The sequence below is a fragment of the Leucoraja erinacea genome, unplaced genomic scaffold, assembly GCF_028641065.1.
Source record: "Leucoraja erinacea ecotype New England unplaced genomic scaffold, Leri_hhj_1 Leri_1091S, whole genome shotgun sequence".
NCBI classification, from domain to species: domain Eukaryota; kingdom Metazoa; phylum Chordata; class Chondrichthyes; order Rajiformes; family Rajidae; genus Leucoraja; species Leucoraja erinaceus.
Window position 1 is genome coordinate 19051 of NW_026575332.1, and position 17278 is coordinate 36328.

The 17278-nt window shown below is 52.0% G+C and overlaps 1 protein-coding gene across 1 annotated transcript in view; it reads left to right on the top strand.

Moving 5' to 3' along the window:
• LOC129715279 (autophagy-related protein 2 homolog A-like) overlaps window positions 1-17278 on the top strand; it is a gene marked incomplete at its 3' end in the record, with an annotated part of 47647 nt that overhangs the window by 18180 nt on the left and 12189 nt on the right. The window contains exons 2-9 of the mRNA XM_055665141.1: window positions 61-223; window positions 2684-2830; window positions 3959-4061; window positions 7026-7212; window positions 9645-9824; window positions 12847-12943; window positions 16156-16317; window positions 17113-17264. Of these exons, the coding sequence (XP_055521116.1) occupies window positions 61-223; window positions 2684-2830; window positions 3959-4061; window positions 7026-7212; window positions 9645-9824; window positions 12847-12943; window positions 16156-16317; window positions 17113-17264 (1191 nt within the window). The remainder of the gene's footprint in view (window positions 1-60; window positions 224-2683; window positions 2831-3958; window positions 4062-7025; window positions 7213-9644; window positions 9825-12846; window positions 12944-16155; window positions 16318-17112; window positions 17265-17278) is intronic.

Here is a 17278-nt window from a genome sequence, read left to right on the forward strand (position 1 = left end):
TACATATTCTGTTGTGTCAGAATGTCATTGTCTTGACCCTTGACCCTTGGCGTTTTGCAGTCGCTGAATGAGTTGCTAGACTCGCTGGGGGCTCCGCTGGAGATCACGGACGGTTTCATCGGCAGCATCTTGGTGACCATCCCCTGGTCCGCCCTCATCACCGACAACTGCACCGTGGAGGTCACTGGCCTGCAGCTGACATGCCGACCCAAGTACTGCTTCGGTGAGTCCGCTCTGGGCAAAGTTGGGCCTGTGTTCATCACGCACCTCCGTACCAAGTGAGGGGCGGCAGCGATAGGCTGGAGTAACTCAGCGGGGCCAGGCAGCAGCGTCTCTGGAGAGAAGGAGACAGTCTCTGGAGACGTTTCGGCACGAGACCCTTGTTCGGACCAAGTTATTTGGACTTGCTCCTTATTTCCCCCTCAATTGCCGCTGCCTGACCGACTGAGTATTTCAAGCTTTTACGGATTTTATTTCATACTGGACTAAGTGGGACCCGTTGGGTCTCAGCTTCCCACAGGAGGGCCGGTCCCCCAACGCAATATTCCACCTCTCCACCAATTCCAATATTGCTGGCCAGTGGTGGGTGGGGGCTCTCTGGAGCGCTAGCATGGTGTTGTGGGCCGAAGGGACTGGTTTGGACATTGTGGGCTGAATGGATTCTTGGGCTGGTAGCTCAGTCACTGAGACCACACACACACACACACAAGATTTTTTTAAACACTCATAACTTTTTTATTTTTCCTCGATGGGAAAAATCCTCGGGGCCTGCTCAGTGGAGGAGGACTGTGAGTCAGATAGCCAAAAATCATAGATAGCCAAAAATCATCGACTATGCTAAAATCAATATACACGCAGGCAGGAAGTGGTCAAGATGAGACTTTTAATTATACAGATATCTGACACCTGACCCACTCTGCTCCCCCCCCCCGCCCCCCCCCCCCCCCCGTCTGCGCGCTCTATGACTCTATATCACTAAAAGTTTTGTTTAGTTTAGTTTAGAGTTGCAGCGACTGCCCATTAAGACTATCCCACATTAAGGACAATTTTTTACATTTGTACTGTCAATTAACCTACAAACCCTAACGCCTTTCAAGTGCGGGAGGAAACCGAAGTACTCGGGGGGGGAACCCACGCAGGTCACGGGGAGAAGGTACGAACTCCGTACAGGCAGCGCCCGTAGTCGGGATCGAACCCGGGTCTCAACACTGTCGGCGCTGTGAGGCAGCGACTCTACCGCTGCGCCTCCGTGCCGCCCAAAAGGCCTTTCAGGTTCCCCCAAAAAGGCCAGAACGGATGGGGATTCCCATACAGTGTACGGGGATCACTGGTCGGCGCGGGCTGAAGGGCTTGTGTCCACGGTGAATAATCTCTACCATGAATGAGCGGATGAATGAATAGACAGTATCGTCACGTGCGACAAGTCAGGGTGAGATTCTTTGCGTGCGTACACACAGTATGCAAACGGTGGCCACATAAAGGACGACGGCAGTGTTACAGAGTATCCCGCTCCAGGTCCACCGTTGGTCCCCCCCCCATGCCAAGTTCCTCCTCCCCATCCCTCACAGCTAAACGGAACATTACTTTGCGCTGGAGGTTGTGTGGCCCCTTCTTTTTTAATTAAAAAAAAAATGAAGATCAAAAAATGTATTCAAGTATTAAAAATAATATTTACATTACAATAAAACAAGCCAGAAAATAAAATGGCCCCCCACACCACCATAATACAATACAGACATATATCCGTAACACAAAAAAGCTGGAGAAACTCCGCGGGTGCAGCAGCATCTATGGAGTGAAGGAACTAGGCAATGTTTCGGGCCGAAACCCTTCTTCAGACTTCAAGATATATCCGTAACAAACTACTAGAGAACTGTTACAATCCTTATTGAGGATACATTCAACACCCTGCCTCCTCCTGCAGTGTCTAACCCTCTCTCTCTTTCTCTCCCCTCTCTCTCTCACTTTCTCTCCCTCCCTCTTCCCTCTCTCTCTCTCTTCCCCTCCCTTCCTCTCCCCTCCCCTCCCTCTCTTTCACTCTTCTCTCCCTGTCTCTCTCCCCATTCTCCCTCTCTCAGTCCCACTTTCTCTCTCTCTCCCCTTCTCTCCCTCCCTCTTTCTCCCTGTACCCTTCCCTCTCTCCCCCTCTCTCTCCCTCTCCCCCTCTCTCCCTCTCCCTCCCTCTCTCTCTCCCCCCTCCCTCTCTCCCCTCTCTCTCCCTCTCTCCTCCCTCTCTCTCCCCTCTCTCCCTCCCCCTCCCCCCCCCCCTCTCCCCCCTCTCCCCTCTCTCTCCCCCCCCCCTCTCTCTCCCCCCTCTCTCTCCCCCCCTCTCTCTCTCCCTCTCTCTCTCTCTCCCTCTCCCCTCTCTCTCTCCCTCTCTCCCTCTCCCTCCTCTCTCTCCCCTCTCCCTCTCTCTCCCTTCTCTCCCCTCCCCCCTCTCCCTCTCCCCCCTCTCTCTCCCCCTCTCCCCCCCTCTCTCCCCCTCTCCCCCTCTCCCTCTCCCCTCTCTCACTCCCTCCCCCCCTCCCTTCTCTCTCTCCCCTCTCTCACTCCCTATCTCCTCTCTCTCTCTCTCTCCCCTCTCTCTCTCTCTCCCCTCTCCTCTCTCTCTCTCTCTCCCCCCCTCTCTCTCTCCACCCCCTCTCCCCCCCCCCCCCCCCCCCCCCCCCCCTCTGCCTGACAGCCCCAGGGACCGAGTCTCCCAGCTGGTCCTCCTGCATGACCACCAGCATGCAGCTCGCCAAGGAATGTCTGAAGGAGTCGGAGGAGCCCGAGGAGCCCACCCAGCCCCTGGAGGGTCTCGAGATGTTTGCTCAGACCATAGAGACAGGTACGTGTGGTCAGTTAGACCACCCACTGGACAGCAGAGGTGTCGGGAGGAACTGGAGATGCTGGCTACAACCGATGGTAGATACAAAGTGCTGGAGGAACTCAGCGGGTGCAGCAGCATCTATGGAACGAAAGGAAATAGGCAACGTTTCGGGCCGAAACCCTGAAGGGTTTCGGCCCGAAACGTTGCCTATTTCCTGCCGGTCCGGTCTCGCTGAGTTACCCCAGCGTCGTGGTGGTGTTCTTCGGTGGTACCTATAGGAGCAGGGAGGTTCTACTGCAGTTGTACAGGGTCTTGGTGAGACCACACCTGGAGTATTGTGTACAGTTTTGGTCTCCAAATCTGAGGAAAGACATTATTGCCATAGAGGGAGCGCAGAGACGGTTCACCAGACTGATTCCTGGGATGTCAGGACTGTCTTATGAAGAAAGACTGGATAGACTTGGTTTATACTCTCTAGAATTTAGGAGATTGAGAGGGGGTCTTATAGAAACTTACAAAATTCTTAAGGGGTTGGACAGGCTAGATGCAGGAAGATTGTTCCCGATGTTGGGGAAGTCCAGGACAAGGGGTCACAGCTTAAGGATAAGGGGGAAATCCGTTAAAACCGAGATGAGAAGAACTTTTTTCACACAGAGAGTGGTGAATCTCTGGAACTCTCTGCCACAGAGGGCAGTTGAGGCCACACAGTTCATTGGCTATATTTAAGAGGGAGTTAGATGTGGCCCTTGTGGCTAAAGGGGATCAGGGGGTATGGCGAGAAGGCAGGGATGGGATACTGAGTTGGATGATCAGCCATGATCATATTGAATGGCGGTGCAGGCTCGAAGGGCCGAACGGCCTACTCCTGCACCTAATTTCTATGTTTCTATGTTTCATCATACATCAGTCTCGCCATCCCGGGAATTAACCTGGTGAACCTACGCTGCACTCCCTCAATAGCAAGAATGTCCTTCCTCAAATTAGGGGACCAAAACTGCACACAATACTCCAGGTGTGATCTCACCAGGGCCCTGTACAACTGCACTTTGCTCCCATACTCAACTCCTCTGGTTATGAAGGCCTGTTTACCTGCTTCAGGTCAAAGTGGTCAAAGCCCCTCAGTCAATTTTGCCTTTGTCCCGACAGTGCTGAGGAGGATAAAGGTGACGTTCCTGGACACCATTGTGCGGGTGGAACACACGGCCGATGGCTCTGGTCCTGGTGTGGCCCTGGAGGTGCACATCAAGAGGTCAGTGGCGGCCATCTTCACACGTGGCAACACCGTGGCGCAGCGGGTAGAGTCACCGCCTCACAGCGCCGGAGACCCCGGGTTCCATCCCGACTACGGGCGCTGTCTGTACGGAGTTTGCACGTTCTCCCCGTGACCTGCTTGGGTTTCCCCCGAGATCTTCGGTTTCCTCCCACACCCGCAGGTTTGAAGGTTAATTGGCTTCGGTGCAAACGTATAAATTGTCCCTAGTGTGTGTAGGATAGTGTTAATGTGCGGAGATCGCTGGTCGGCATGGACTCGGTGGGCCGAAGGGCCTGTTTCAGATTCAGATTCAGATTCAATTTTAATTGTCATTGTCAGTGTACAGTACAGAGACAACGAAATGCATTTAGCATCTCCCTGGAATAACGACATAGCAAATGATTTGAATAAATTATAATAAGTGTCCGCGGGGGGGGGGGGGGGTGGTGATTGGCAGTCACCGAGGTACGTTGTTGAGTAGAGTGACAGCCGCCGGGAAGAAGCTGTTCCTGGACCTGCTGGTTCGGCAACGGAGAGACCTGTAGCGCCTCCTGGATGGTAGGAGGGTAAACAGTCCATGGTTGGGGTGAGAGCAGTCCTTGGCGATGCTGAGCGCCCTCCGCAGACAGCGCTTGCTTTGGACAGACTCAATGGAGGGGAGCGAGGAACCGGTGATGCGTTGGGCAGTTTTCACCACCCTCTGCAATGCCTTCCGGTCGGAGACAGAGCAGTTGCCATACCATACTGTGATGCAGTTGGTAAGGATGCTCTCGATGGTGCAGCGGTAGAAGTTCACCAGGATCTGAGGAGACAGATGGACCTTCTTCAGTCTCCTCAGGAAGAAGAGACGCTGGTGAGCCTTCTTGATCAGAGTTGAGGTATTGTGGGTCCAAGAGAGGTCATCAGAGATGTTGACTCCCAGGAACCTGAAGCTAGAAACACGTTCCACCTCCGTCCCGTTAATGTGTGCCTCTGGACCTCCTGAAGTCTACAATGAGCTCCTTGGTCTTCTTGGAGTTAAGGGCCAGGTTGTTGTCAGCGCACCATGCTGCTAAGTGCTGGACCTCCTCCCTGTAGGCCAGCTCATCGTTGTTGCTGATGAGGCCAATCACCGTTGTATCATCTGCATACTTGATGATGGTGTTAGTACCATGTACAGGTGTGCAGTCATAGGTGAAGAGGGAGTAGAGGAGGGGGCTCAGCACACAGCCCTGTGGAACGCCGATGTTCAGGGTGAGGGTTGAAGAGGTGTGCTTGTCTAACCTCACAGACTGGGGTCTGTTGGTTAGAAAGTCCAGTATCCAGTTGCAGAGGGAGGGGTCGATGCCCAGGTCACCGAGTTTGGTGATCAGTTTTGATGGTATAATGGTGTTGAATGCTGAGCTGTAATCGATGAACAGCATTCTTACGTAAGTGTCTCTGTTGTCGAGGTGTGAGAGGGCGGAGTGAAGTGCCGTTGAGATGGCATCCTCCGTACTCCTGTTCTTGCGGTAGGCAAACTGATAGGGATCCAGTGTGGGGGGTAGGCAGCTTTTGAGGTGTGCCAGGACCAGCCTCTCGAAGCACTTGGTGATGATGGGGGTAAGTGCAAGTGGGCGGAAGTCGTTGAGGCTTGCCGCAGTGGAGTGTTTTGGCACTGGCACGATGGAGGTGGTTTTAAGGCAAGTGGGGACAACTGCTTGGGCAAGTGACAGGTTGAAGATGTCAGTCCAGACGTCTGTCAGCTGCGCAGCACAGGCCCTGAGTCCGTTAATGTGAATGGGGGTGTGCGTGCCGCCCCTGGACTTCCTGAAGTCTGCAATGAGCTCCTTGGTCTTCTTGGATGTATCTTTCCATGCTGTATCTCTAAACTAAATTAAACTAAAAAATGGCGGCTCAACTAGCAGCGGCCTGGGCAGCTGTACCGCACAAGTGGTATATAGTAGGTATCTTGTGTTTTTATGTACCTGAATCGTCATTTTATGTTGCCCTCAGCCATGTGTCGGCGGGTTTGGGTGCTGTTTGGAGGGGGGGGGTTTAAAACGCGATTTTTCCTAGGCTGTAGAATCGCAGATGTTCAGCCTAGTCGGGCCTTAACGAAAAATCGCCGCAAGACCCGGCCTCAAAAGGTATTATTAGTTTTATAGGCCTCGATAATGCCGTTATAATAGTTTTAAAATTACTGGCTTATTCCGCAACGGTGGAGCAGCCCCAGGGTTTTGCTGATGCAAACAATTAAAGGTATGTACCTGCTTTTTACATTAAATGGGGCATATATATAACCCGGCGCCGGGAGCAAGTTATCTATAGCGAGTAGCGCATTTTGGGCTTTTTATATCCCGCAGATTTTTCCCAGGGCTCGGCATTTGAGGGCACTAAGAGCTCAGCGCAATGTCAACGTTCTAAACCAGCGCGTTCCACATGAACCCACTAGAAAGCCGATTTAAATGGGCATTTATTTACAGCAATTGAACACTAAATTCCTTCCATTTGGCCTATAAATTAATGTAAATTAGATATAAAAATCATGTTATATTGGGAATTATTTGACTTTAACTCTGGACACGGGGGGGGGGGGAAAAATGTTAGTCTTTCCTTAAGAAAAGGCTTTTTTGATTATCCAAGATCACAGCTTTTTTGTAATGTCCATTGAAAATCAATAGGGAACAAGATGCTAATTTCCGAGTATGAAAATGGTCATAACTTTTTTAATACTTGAGATATGAAAGTGAATTTGGTGTCAAATTAAACTTATTGTTATGCTTTATCTGATGGGATAAATTGCAGACTTGATTTTTTAAATCTCAAAATTTTGTAACATATAGGATCTTTGGTCGTTGGTACTCAAGTAGGTCGGGGCGTTTTTTCTCACCTGATGAAAAATGTCGACGAGTAAAAAAGGTTGTGAAATTGTATCTCCTCCTTGTATGCTCTCACTGTGTTCCCCTCCCCTCTCCCCGTGGTCTTTCTCCACCCCGCCAGGCTGGATTACTGTGACGAGGCGGTGAAGGACTCGGTCGGCAGCTCCAGGAAGGAGCCCATCCCCATTGACATCCACCAGCCGCCGGCCTTCGTGCACAAGGTGCTGCAACTGTCCGGGGTGCTCCTACACTACGAGGATGTCCCAGAGCAGCGTGTGGACCCCCCAGCCTCGTCCCCCGTACCACAGGTAAGGACCTTCACACCCCAGGGGCGAGTGGACGGTCACGGCGGCGCAGCGGTAGAGTTGCCGCCTTGCAGCGCGTACAGCGCCGGAGAACCCGCCCACGGGCGCTGTCAATAGAAACATAGAAAACAGGTGCAGGAGTAGAGGCCATTCAGCCCTTCGAGCCCGCACCGCCATTCAATATGTCGACGATTCAATGCCAAGACCCGGGGCGCGGCCTTAATGGACGCGGGACTTACCATCGCCCGACATCGGGAAAAGAATGGGGAGACGGGACTTTGCCTTCCATCGCAGTGAGGAGGAGATTCACTGCGATGGATGTTTGTGTCAATTGTGTTGGTGTGTAAATTTGTCTCGGTTCTGTTCTTGTTGTATGACTTGTATGTCGTTTGAACTTCATTTGAGGTTTGAATGACAATAAACGGTATTGTTTCGGGTCGAGACCATTCTTCAGAAGAAGGAATAGGTGACGTTTCGGGTCGAGACCCTTCGGGTCTCGGCCCGAAACGTCACCTATTCCTTCGCCCCACAAATGCTGCCTCACCCGCTGAGTTTCTCCAGCATTTTTGTCTGCCCACTGCATAGAAACATAGACAATAGGTGCAGGAGTAGAGGCCATTCGGCCCTTCGAGCCTGCACCACCATTCAATATGATCATGGCTGATCATCCAACTCGGTATCCCGTACCTGCCTTCCCTCCATACCCCCTGATCCCTTTAGCCACAAGGGCCACATCTAACTCCCTCTTAAATATAGCCAATGAACTGTGTGGCCTCAACTACCTTCTGTGGCGGAGAATTCCACAGATTCACCACTCTCTGTGTGTAAAATGATTTTCTCATCTCGGTCCTAAAAGATTTCCCCCTTATCCTTAAACTGTGTGACCCCTTGTTCTGGACTCCCCCAACATCGGGAATAATCTTCCTGCATCTAGCCTGTCCAACCCCTTAAGAATTTTGTAAGTTTCTATAAGATCCCCCCCCTCAATCTTCTAAATTCTAGCGAGTACAAACCGAGTCATGGCTGATCATCCAACTCAGTATCCTGTAATAGACAATAGACAGTAGGTGCAGGAGTAGGCCATTTGGCCCTTCGAGGCAGCACCGCCATTCAATGTGATCCTGGCTGATCATCCCCAATCAGTACCCTGTTCCTGCCTTCTCCCCATACTCCGCTATCTTTAAGAGCCCTATCTAGCTCTCTCTTGAAAGCATCCAGAGCACCGGCCTCCACCGCCCTCTGAGGCAGAGAATTCCACTGTCTGTTTGTCCGTTCTCCCCGTGACCTGCGTGGGATTTCCCCGAGATCTTCTGTTTCCTCCCACACACCAAAGACCCACAGGTTTGCACGTTAATTGGCTTGGTGTAAATCGTAAAATGTCCCGTGTGTGTGTGTGTGTGTGTGTGTGTGTGTGTGTGTGTGTGTGTGTGTGTGTGTGTGTGTTGTGTGTGTGTGTGTGTGTGTGTGTGTGTGTGTGTGTGTGTGTGTGTGTGTGTGTGTGTGTGTGTGTGTGTGTAGGATAGTGTTAGCATGCGGGGATCGCTGGTCGGCACGGACTCGGTGGGCCGAAGGGCCTGTTTCCGCGCTGCATCAGAGTGAGGCCCAGCGCAAATTGGAGGAACGGCACCTCATATTTCGCTTGGGCAGCTCCCACCCCAGCGGGATGAACATTGACTTCTCTAACTTCAAGTAGCCCTTGCTTTCCCTCTCTCTCCATCCCCTCCCCCTTCCCAGTTCTCCCACCAGTCTGACTGTCTCCGACTACATTTTATCTCTGTTTGTCATCTTTGTTGTCACCTTCCCCCAGCTAACAATGATCTATTCCACATTTTTCTTAAAGAATAGGAGTATAATTAGGCCATTCGGCCCATCAAGTCCATTCCGACATTCAATCATGGCTGATCTATCTCTCCCTCCTAACCCCATTCTCCTGCCTTCTCCCCATAACCCCTGACACCCGCACTAATCAAGAATCTGGCTATCTCTGCCTTAAAAATATCCATTGATGGCCTACACAGCCCTCTGCGGCAAATAATTCCACAGATTCACCGCCCTCTGACTATAGAAATGTCTCCTCATCTCCGTCCTAAAAGAACGCCCTTTAATTCTGATCTCCATCCCCTTTGTCCTGTTTTCACACCTTACACTTCCTTATCTCTGTATCTCCCGCTCCCTCTGACTCTCAGTCTGAAGATAGACCCAAAATGCTGGAGTAACTCAGCAGGACGGGCGGCAGCATCTCCGGAGAGAAGGGACAGGTGACGTTTCCGGTCGAGAAATCTGAAGAAGGGTCTCGACCCGAAACGTTCTCTCCGGGGATGTTGCCGCCCGTCCCGCTGAGTTGCCCCGGCGTTTTTTTGTGTCGCCGTCCTCCGCGCAAAAACGAAATAACGGCGACGAGGGAAACTGAAGCGGCGATCGATCTCTCTCCGCAGCAGACGGAGGAGAGCGCCGGCTCCGGCGAGGAATCGGACCGTGCCCCCGGAGCGAGCAGCGGGACTGCGAAGGGCCGAGCGGCCACCGTGCCTCCGCACCTGGTGCAGATCGGCAGCTGCACCGGCTGCCTGGAGATGACGGTGAAACTCAAGCAGAATGACGCGCTACCGGGACCCAAGGTAAGAAATGCTATCAGAACATACTACAAACCTTACCACAATTTCTTGATTACAGTCTAATAACTGCGAAAAAATTAATACTGAAATTTTGGGGAAAAAACAGCGATTAAAATGTGGATTAAGTAAGTAAGTAAGTTTATTGGCCAAGTATTCACATACAAGGAATTTGCCTCATCCCTCATCTTCCTGCGCTCCAGGGTTAGCTTTCATAGCAAAAGGATTGGAGTATAGGAGCAGGGAGGTTCTACTGCAGTTGTACAGGGTCTTGGTGAGACCACACCTGGAGTATTACGTACAGTTTTGGTCTCCAAACCTGAGGAAGGACATTATTGCCATAGAGGGAGTGCAGAGACGGTTCACCAGACTGATTCCTGGGATGTCAGGCCTGTCTTATGAAGAAAGACTGGATAGACTTGGTTTATACTCTCTAGAATTTAGGAGATTGAGTCAGAGTCAGAGTCAATTTAATTGTCATTTGGACCCCTGGAGGTCCAAACGAAATCCCGTTTCTGCAGCCATTCCATACACACATATATACCCCAAATACTACTGAATTACGTTTAACATAAACAGCCATCACATAGCTTTGGTGGAAGGCCAAATAAACTGCACTCCCCCCCCCCCCCAGAGGGGATCTTATAGAAACTTACAAAATTCTTAAGGGGTTGGACAGGCTAGATGCAGGAAGATTGTTCCCGATGTTGGGGAAGTCCAGGACAAGGGGTCACAGCTTAAGGATAAGGGGGAAATCCTTTAAAACCGAGGTGAGGAGAACTTTTTTCACACAGAGAGTGGTGAATCTCTGGAACTCTCTGCCACAGAGGGTAGTCGAGGCCAGTTCATTGACTATATTTAAGAGGGAGTTAGATGTGGCCCTTGTGGCCAAGTGGGATCAGAGGGTATGGAGAGTAGGCAGGTACGGGATACTGAGTTGGATGATCAGCCATGATCATATTGAATGGCGGTGCAGGCTCGAAGGGCCGAATGGCCTACTCCTGCACCTAATTTCTATGTTTCTAAGTATTCTAAGTATTCACATACAAGGAATTTGCCTTGGTGCTCCGCCCACAAGTAACAACATGACATACAGTGACAGTTACGAATGACTCAAAAAACACTAAACATTAATTATAATGAAACATTAATGATAAAACACCATTGATCAAGCATGTGAACCAACAAAATACCACAGCAAGGGGAGGCTACAGATTTCTGGCTGTTGAGTAGAGCTACAACTCGTGGATAAAAACTGTGTTTATGTCTGTGGCTGTGGCAGCTTTGACAGTCCGGAGTCGCCTTCCAGAGGGAAGTGATTCAAAGAGTTTGTGGCCAGGGTGGGAGAGGTCAGAGATGATCTTGCCCGCTCGTTTCCTGGCCCTTGCAGTGTACAGTTCCATCAAGGACTGTCTTATGAAGAAAGACCTGGATAGACTGATTTATACTCTCTAGAATTTAGGAGATTGAGAGGGGATCTTATAGAAACTTACAAAATTCTTAAGGGGTTGGACAGGCTAGATGCAGGAAGATTGTTCCCGATGTTGGGGAAGTCCAGGACAAGGGGTCACAGCTTAAGGATAAGGGGGAAATCCTTTACAACCGAGATGAGGAGAACTTTTTTCACACAGAGAGTGGTGAATCTCTGGAACTCTCTGCCACAGAGGGTAGTCCAGGCCAGTTCATTGGCTATATTTAAGAGGGAGTTAGATGTGGCCCTTGTGGCCAAGGGGATCGGAGGGTATGGAGAGAAGGCAGGTACGGGATACTGAGTTGGATGATCAGCCATGATCATATTGAATGGCGGTGCAGGCTCGAAGGGCCGAATGGCCTACTCCTGCACCTAATTTCTATGTTTCTATGTCTATGTTTCTAAGTATTCACATACAAGGAATTTGCCTTGGTGCTCCGCCCACAAGTAACAACATGACACTCAGTGACAGTTACGAATGACTCAAAAAACACTAAACATTAATTATAATGAAACATTAATGATAAAACACCATTGATCAAGCATGTGAACCAACAAAATACCAGATCAAAGGGAGGCTACAGATTTTTGGCTGTTGAGTAGAGCTACAACTCGTGGATAAAAACTGTGTGTATGTCTGGCTGTGGCAGCTTTGACAGTCCGGAGTCGCCTTCCAGAGGGAAGTGATTCAAAGAGTTTGTGGCCAGGGTGAGAGGGGTCAGAGATGATCTTGCCCGCTCGCTTCCTGGCCCTTGCAGTGTACAGTTCATCAATGGAGGGAAGGTTGCAGCCAATAACCTTCTCTGCTGATCGGACGATTCGCTGCAGCCTCCAGGTGTCGTGCTTGGTGGCTGAGCCAAACCAGACCATGATGGAGAAGGTGAGAACGGAAGGTTTATTACGGAAATGACTGAGGCCTTGCCCTTGGAAAAAATAAGATTTGTCTTAATTGACAAACCAGAATATTTTTGTTAGAATATGGTCTCCATTTATTGAATTTTTGAAAAAGTAAATTGGTTTAACACAAAATCAAACCTGGGTTTGGGATAGGATGAATAGTTATGCCCCTGTCATAGAAACATAGAAAAAAGGTGCAGGAGTAGGCCATTCGGCCCTTCGAGCCTGCACCGCCATTCAATATGATCATGGCTGATCATCCAACTCAGTATCCCATCCCTGCCTTCTCTCCATACCCTCTGATCCCTTTAGCCACAAGGGCCACATCTAACTCCCTCTTAAATATAGCCAATGAACTGTGTGGCCGCAACTACCTTCTGTGGCAGAGAATTCCACAGATTCACCACTCTCTTCACCACTCATGTTTTCCTCATCTCGGTCCTAAAAGACTTCCCTCTTATCCTTAAACTGTGTGACCCCTTGTCACCAGTGTGTGTAGAAGGGGAGGAGAAAGCAAGGACTGAAATTCAACTGGCCCGCAGCTAACAATGGCAGCTCTCCCTCAGCCCACTGCCTCCCCCTCTTCCTTTCTTCTTCCCGCCCCTTGACTCGCTGGTCTTTGCTCGACATGTTCTGACTGTTGTCGCTTCCTCCTTGCAGTTGGAAGTGGACGGGAAGATGGGATCCCTGCACTTGTTCCTCAGCCCCCACCACATCTCCAACCTGGTCGATTTTCTCAGCGCCATCAATCTCTCGGGTAAGTGGCTCCATTTTCCCCGTGGAGGCGCTCCCCGCTTTACGACGCTTCGACTTGCGATCTGTCGTCTTTGCGACCGGCAAACGCTGGGCGGAGTCAGCGAAGGCGCACGTCACTGACCGCCACGTGGCCGCGATGCATTAACTGCGTTGTCGACTTGCGATATTTTCGACTGGCGATATTTTCGGTTTATCGGAACGTAATCCCATCGTCGGTCGAGGAGCAGCTGGATCCACGTTTCAAAAAGAATGTCAATGCTGCATGGAAATCTCTGCGTAAAGCCCCCGTCCCACATTCCCGAGTTACTCACGAATTCTCCCGAGTTTTCCCTTTGATTCAAACTGGGAGAATGTCCGTAGTGGAGTCCGTAGGTATATCGTAGTGGCTCGTAATGCCAGCCGTAGGTACCCGGGGCATCAGGTAAGTCGGGACGTTTTGTCAATGTTGCAAAATATCCGCGAGTGAAAACAAATAGCCCCGAGTACCGACGGCTGGCATCTCCGAGTTTGAATCGAGGGGAAAACTCGGGAGAATCGTGAGCAACTCGGGAAAGTGGGACGGGCCTTAACAGCAGTCCATGAAAGTGCCATCAAATCCGACAGCCCTTTTAATCCGTGCCGGTACGGTGGCGCAGCGATACAGCTGCTGCCTCACAGCGCCGGAGACCCCGGGTTCGATCCCGACGACGGGTGCCGTCTGTACGGAGTTCGCATGTTCTCCCCGTGACCTCTTGGTGGCTCCAGGTTCCTCCCACGTTCCAAGGACGTCCACCTTTGTGGGCGTGTTTGTAGTCTGACAAAGAGTCTCGATCCAACCACGTCAACTGTTCCTTCTCTCCAGAGATGCTGCCCGTCCCGCTGAGTTACTCCAGAGTTTTGTGTCTATCTTCGGTGTAAACCAGCATCCCACAGGTTAAATGGCTTTGATAAGCCCCCTATTGTACTCCCTGTACACACATGACTGTGTGGCTAGGTTCAGCTCCAATTCAATAATTAAGTTTGCTGATGACACTGTGGTGGTGGGCCTGATCTCAGACAACGATGAGAAGGCCTACCGGGAGGAGGTGGCTGATCTAGCACTCTGGTGCCAGGATAACAGCCTCCTCTTGAACATCAAAAAAACGAAGGAGCTGATCGTGGTCTTTAGGAGGGCACATCATCCGAGGACGTACACTCCATTGAGGATAAATGGGGATCCTGTGGATAGGGTGAACTGTTTTAAATATCTGGGAGTCCACATCTCTGAGGGTATGACATGGGCATCACCCGCCTCAGCACTCGTGAGTAAGGCAAGGCAGCGCCTTTACCACCTCAGGCAATTGAGGAAATTCAGAGTGTGTCTCCGAGGATCCTCCAGTGCTTCTACGCAGCGGCGGTGGGCTAGCATCTTGTCCGGGAACATTACCATCTGGTTTGGGAATTGCTCTGCCAAGGACAAGAAGGCTCTGCAGAGAGTAGTGCGTTCGGCCGAACGCACTATGGGAACTTCACTCGCCCCCCTGCAGGAACTATACAACAGGAGGTGCAACTCCAGAGCAAATCAATCATGGGAGACCCCTTCCACCCCTGCAACGGGACTGTTCCAGCTGCTACGGTCAGGCAAAACGCCTCCGTTGCCATGCGGTGAGACACGGAGAGCACTTGAGAAGGAGTTTCTTCCCAGAGGCAATTTGGACTGTAAACGCCTATCTCACCAGGGACTAACTCTACAGAACATATTTCCTTCCATTATTTATTATGTAAAAGAATATGTGTGTTATGATTGTGTTTATAATTTGTTTGGTTGTTTTGTTGTTTGTCTTTTGCACAAAAGTCCGCGAGAGCATTGCCACTTTCATTTCACTGCACACCTCGTATGTGTATGTGACAAATAAACTTGACTTGACTTGATAAAATTGTAAATTGTCCCTAATGTGTGGAGGGTCGCTGGCCGGTGTGGACTCGATGGGCCGAAGGGCCTGTTTCCGCTCTGTATCTCAAAAGACTATTGTGAAGACCCTTGAGCACCCTTCAATGCTGATCGTCAATCTCCCCGCACTCCCATCCTCCAGATTCCAGCACGCACAAGCACGCTGGGGGCCATTTTAACTCGCCCATCCCATACATGCCCTTTAGACTTTAGAGATACAGCGCACTAACAGGCCCTTCGTCCCACCGAGACCGCCCCGACCAGCGATCCCCGCACGCTAGCACAAACCCACACACACCGGGGACAAGTTAACATTCTTACCAAGCTAATTAACCTACAAAGCCACACGTGTGGGAGGAAACCGGAGCACCCGGAGAAAAGTCACAGGGAGAACATGCAAACTCCGTACAGACAGCACCCGCGGTCGGGATCGAACCCGTGGGGCGGCAACTCTACCGCTGCGCCGCACTCTGCTACTCTGAGCCACCCGCTGGTGCCACTGTGCCTCTCACCGCACGTCTGTGTTGCCCTCCTGCGACATTGTGCTGCCTTCTGCCCCTCTGTGCCACCCTCTGTGCCGCCCTCCAGAGCCATCGCGCCTCTCACTGCCCCTCTGTGTCACCCTCTGCTCCAAGCCACCGTGCCTGCCTGTGCCAACCTCTGCCTCTGTGCCACCCTCTGCCCCTCTGTGCCACCCTCTGCCCCTCTGTGCCACCCTCCAGAGCCATCGTGCCTCTCACTGCCTCTCTGCCACCCTCTGCCCCTCTGTGCCACCCTCTGCCCCTCTGTGCCACCCTCTGCCCCTCTGTGCCACCCTCCAGAGCCATCGCGCCTCTCACTGCCCCTCTGTGTCACCCTCTGCCCCAAGCCACCCTGCCTGCCTGTGCCACCCTCTGTCCCTCTGTGCCACTCTCCAGAGCCATCGCGCCTCTCACTGCCCCTCTGTGTCACCCTCTGCCCCAAGCCACCCTGCCTGCCTGTGCCACCCTCTGCCCCTCTGTGCCACCCTCCAGAGCCATCATGCCTCTCACTGCCTCTCTGCCACTCTCTGTCCCTCTGCCACCCTCTGTTCCCAGCCACCCAGCCTCTCTGTCCCCCCCTCCAGAGCCACCACGCCACCCTCTGCCTCTCTGCCACCCTCTGCCCCTCTCTGCCACCCTCTGCTCCAAACCACCCTGCTCCGCTTGTCCCACCCTCCCGCCCCACCGCGCCACCCTCAAGCTCTCCGTCCGGGAGAACTCTCAGCGGTTGTGTACGGATGGTGTTGCCGCCACTCACTGTGTCCCCCCCCTCTCTTGTGGCAGAGGTGAGCGGGCTGAGGGAGAAGCTGAGCAAGAGCCGGCCCCTGGACCCCGAGGACTTCAAGCTGATCGAGCAGGACCTCAACAAGCAGCTGCACTCAGGCCGCAGCCTGGCGCGGGCCAAGGCGGAGGAGCTGGACTCACTCGTGGGCCCCGAGACTGCAGGTGAGGGGCGTCTGGGGACCACCACCGGGCTGTGGGTCGCTCGGCAAAAGCACCAGGGGGGGGGTTGCCAAGTTTTCCCGACCTATCCCGCCAAATCCGATCGCTGATTCCATGGCACCTTACTGCCGGATGTACGGAGGTTACAGTGACATCTATTTCCATTTACACCTCAGTACAAGACTCACTGTACATAAGCACGGATTCATAGGATCAGAGTTCAGCCATTCGGCCCATCAAGTCTACTCCGCCATTCAATCATGGCTGATCTATCTCTCCCCCCTAACCCCATTCTCCTGCCTTCTCCCCACAACCCCTGACACCCGCACTAATCAAGAATCTATCTATCTATCTCCGTCGTATATATATCCACTGACTTGTGGCCTCCACAACCTTCTGAGGCAATTAATGCCACAGATTCACCACCCTCTGACTAAAGAAATTCCTCTCCCTCTCCTTTGTGAGGGACGTCCTTTAATTCTGAGGCTGTGTCCTCTAGTCCTAGACTCTCCCACCAGTGGCAAACATCCTCTCCACATCCACTCTATCCAGGCCTTTCACTATTCGGTGCGTTTCTTTGAGGACCTTGTAAACCTACGCTGCACTCCCTCAAGCAAGAATGTCCTTCCTCAAATTAGGGGACCAAATTAGGGGTGGTTTAGTTTATTGTCCCGTGTACCGAGGTACAATGAAAAGCTTTTTTGTTGCGTGCCTTCCAGTCAGCGGAGAGACCAGCTCTCTGGCGCTGTGAGGCAGCAAGGGTCTTCCCCTTATGGTCCACTGTGTTCCTCTCCCCAGCCCCCTCCGACATGTTCTTCTCCATGGCCCCCATGACCAGCAGCGTCACCTCCGTGCAGTCGGGCAGCGAGCTCTCCGACGTGGATCTGGACGGCTCCATGTGCAGCGATCGCAGTGCCTCCCCGCTACAGCCCCCCTCAATGGGCACAGGGGTGAGTAGACCGCG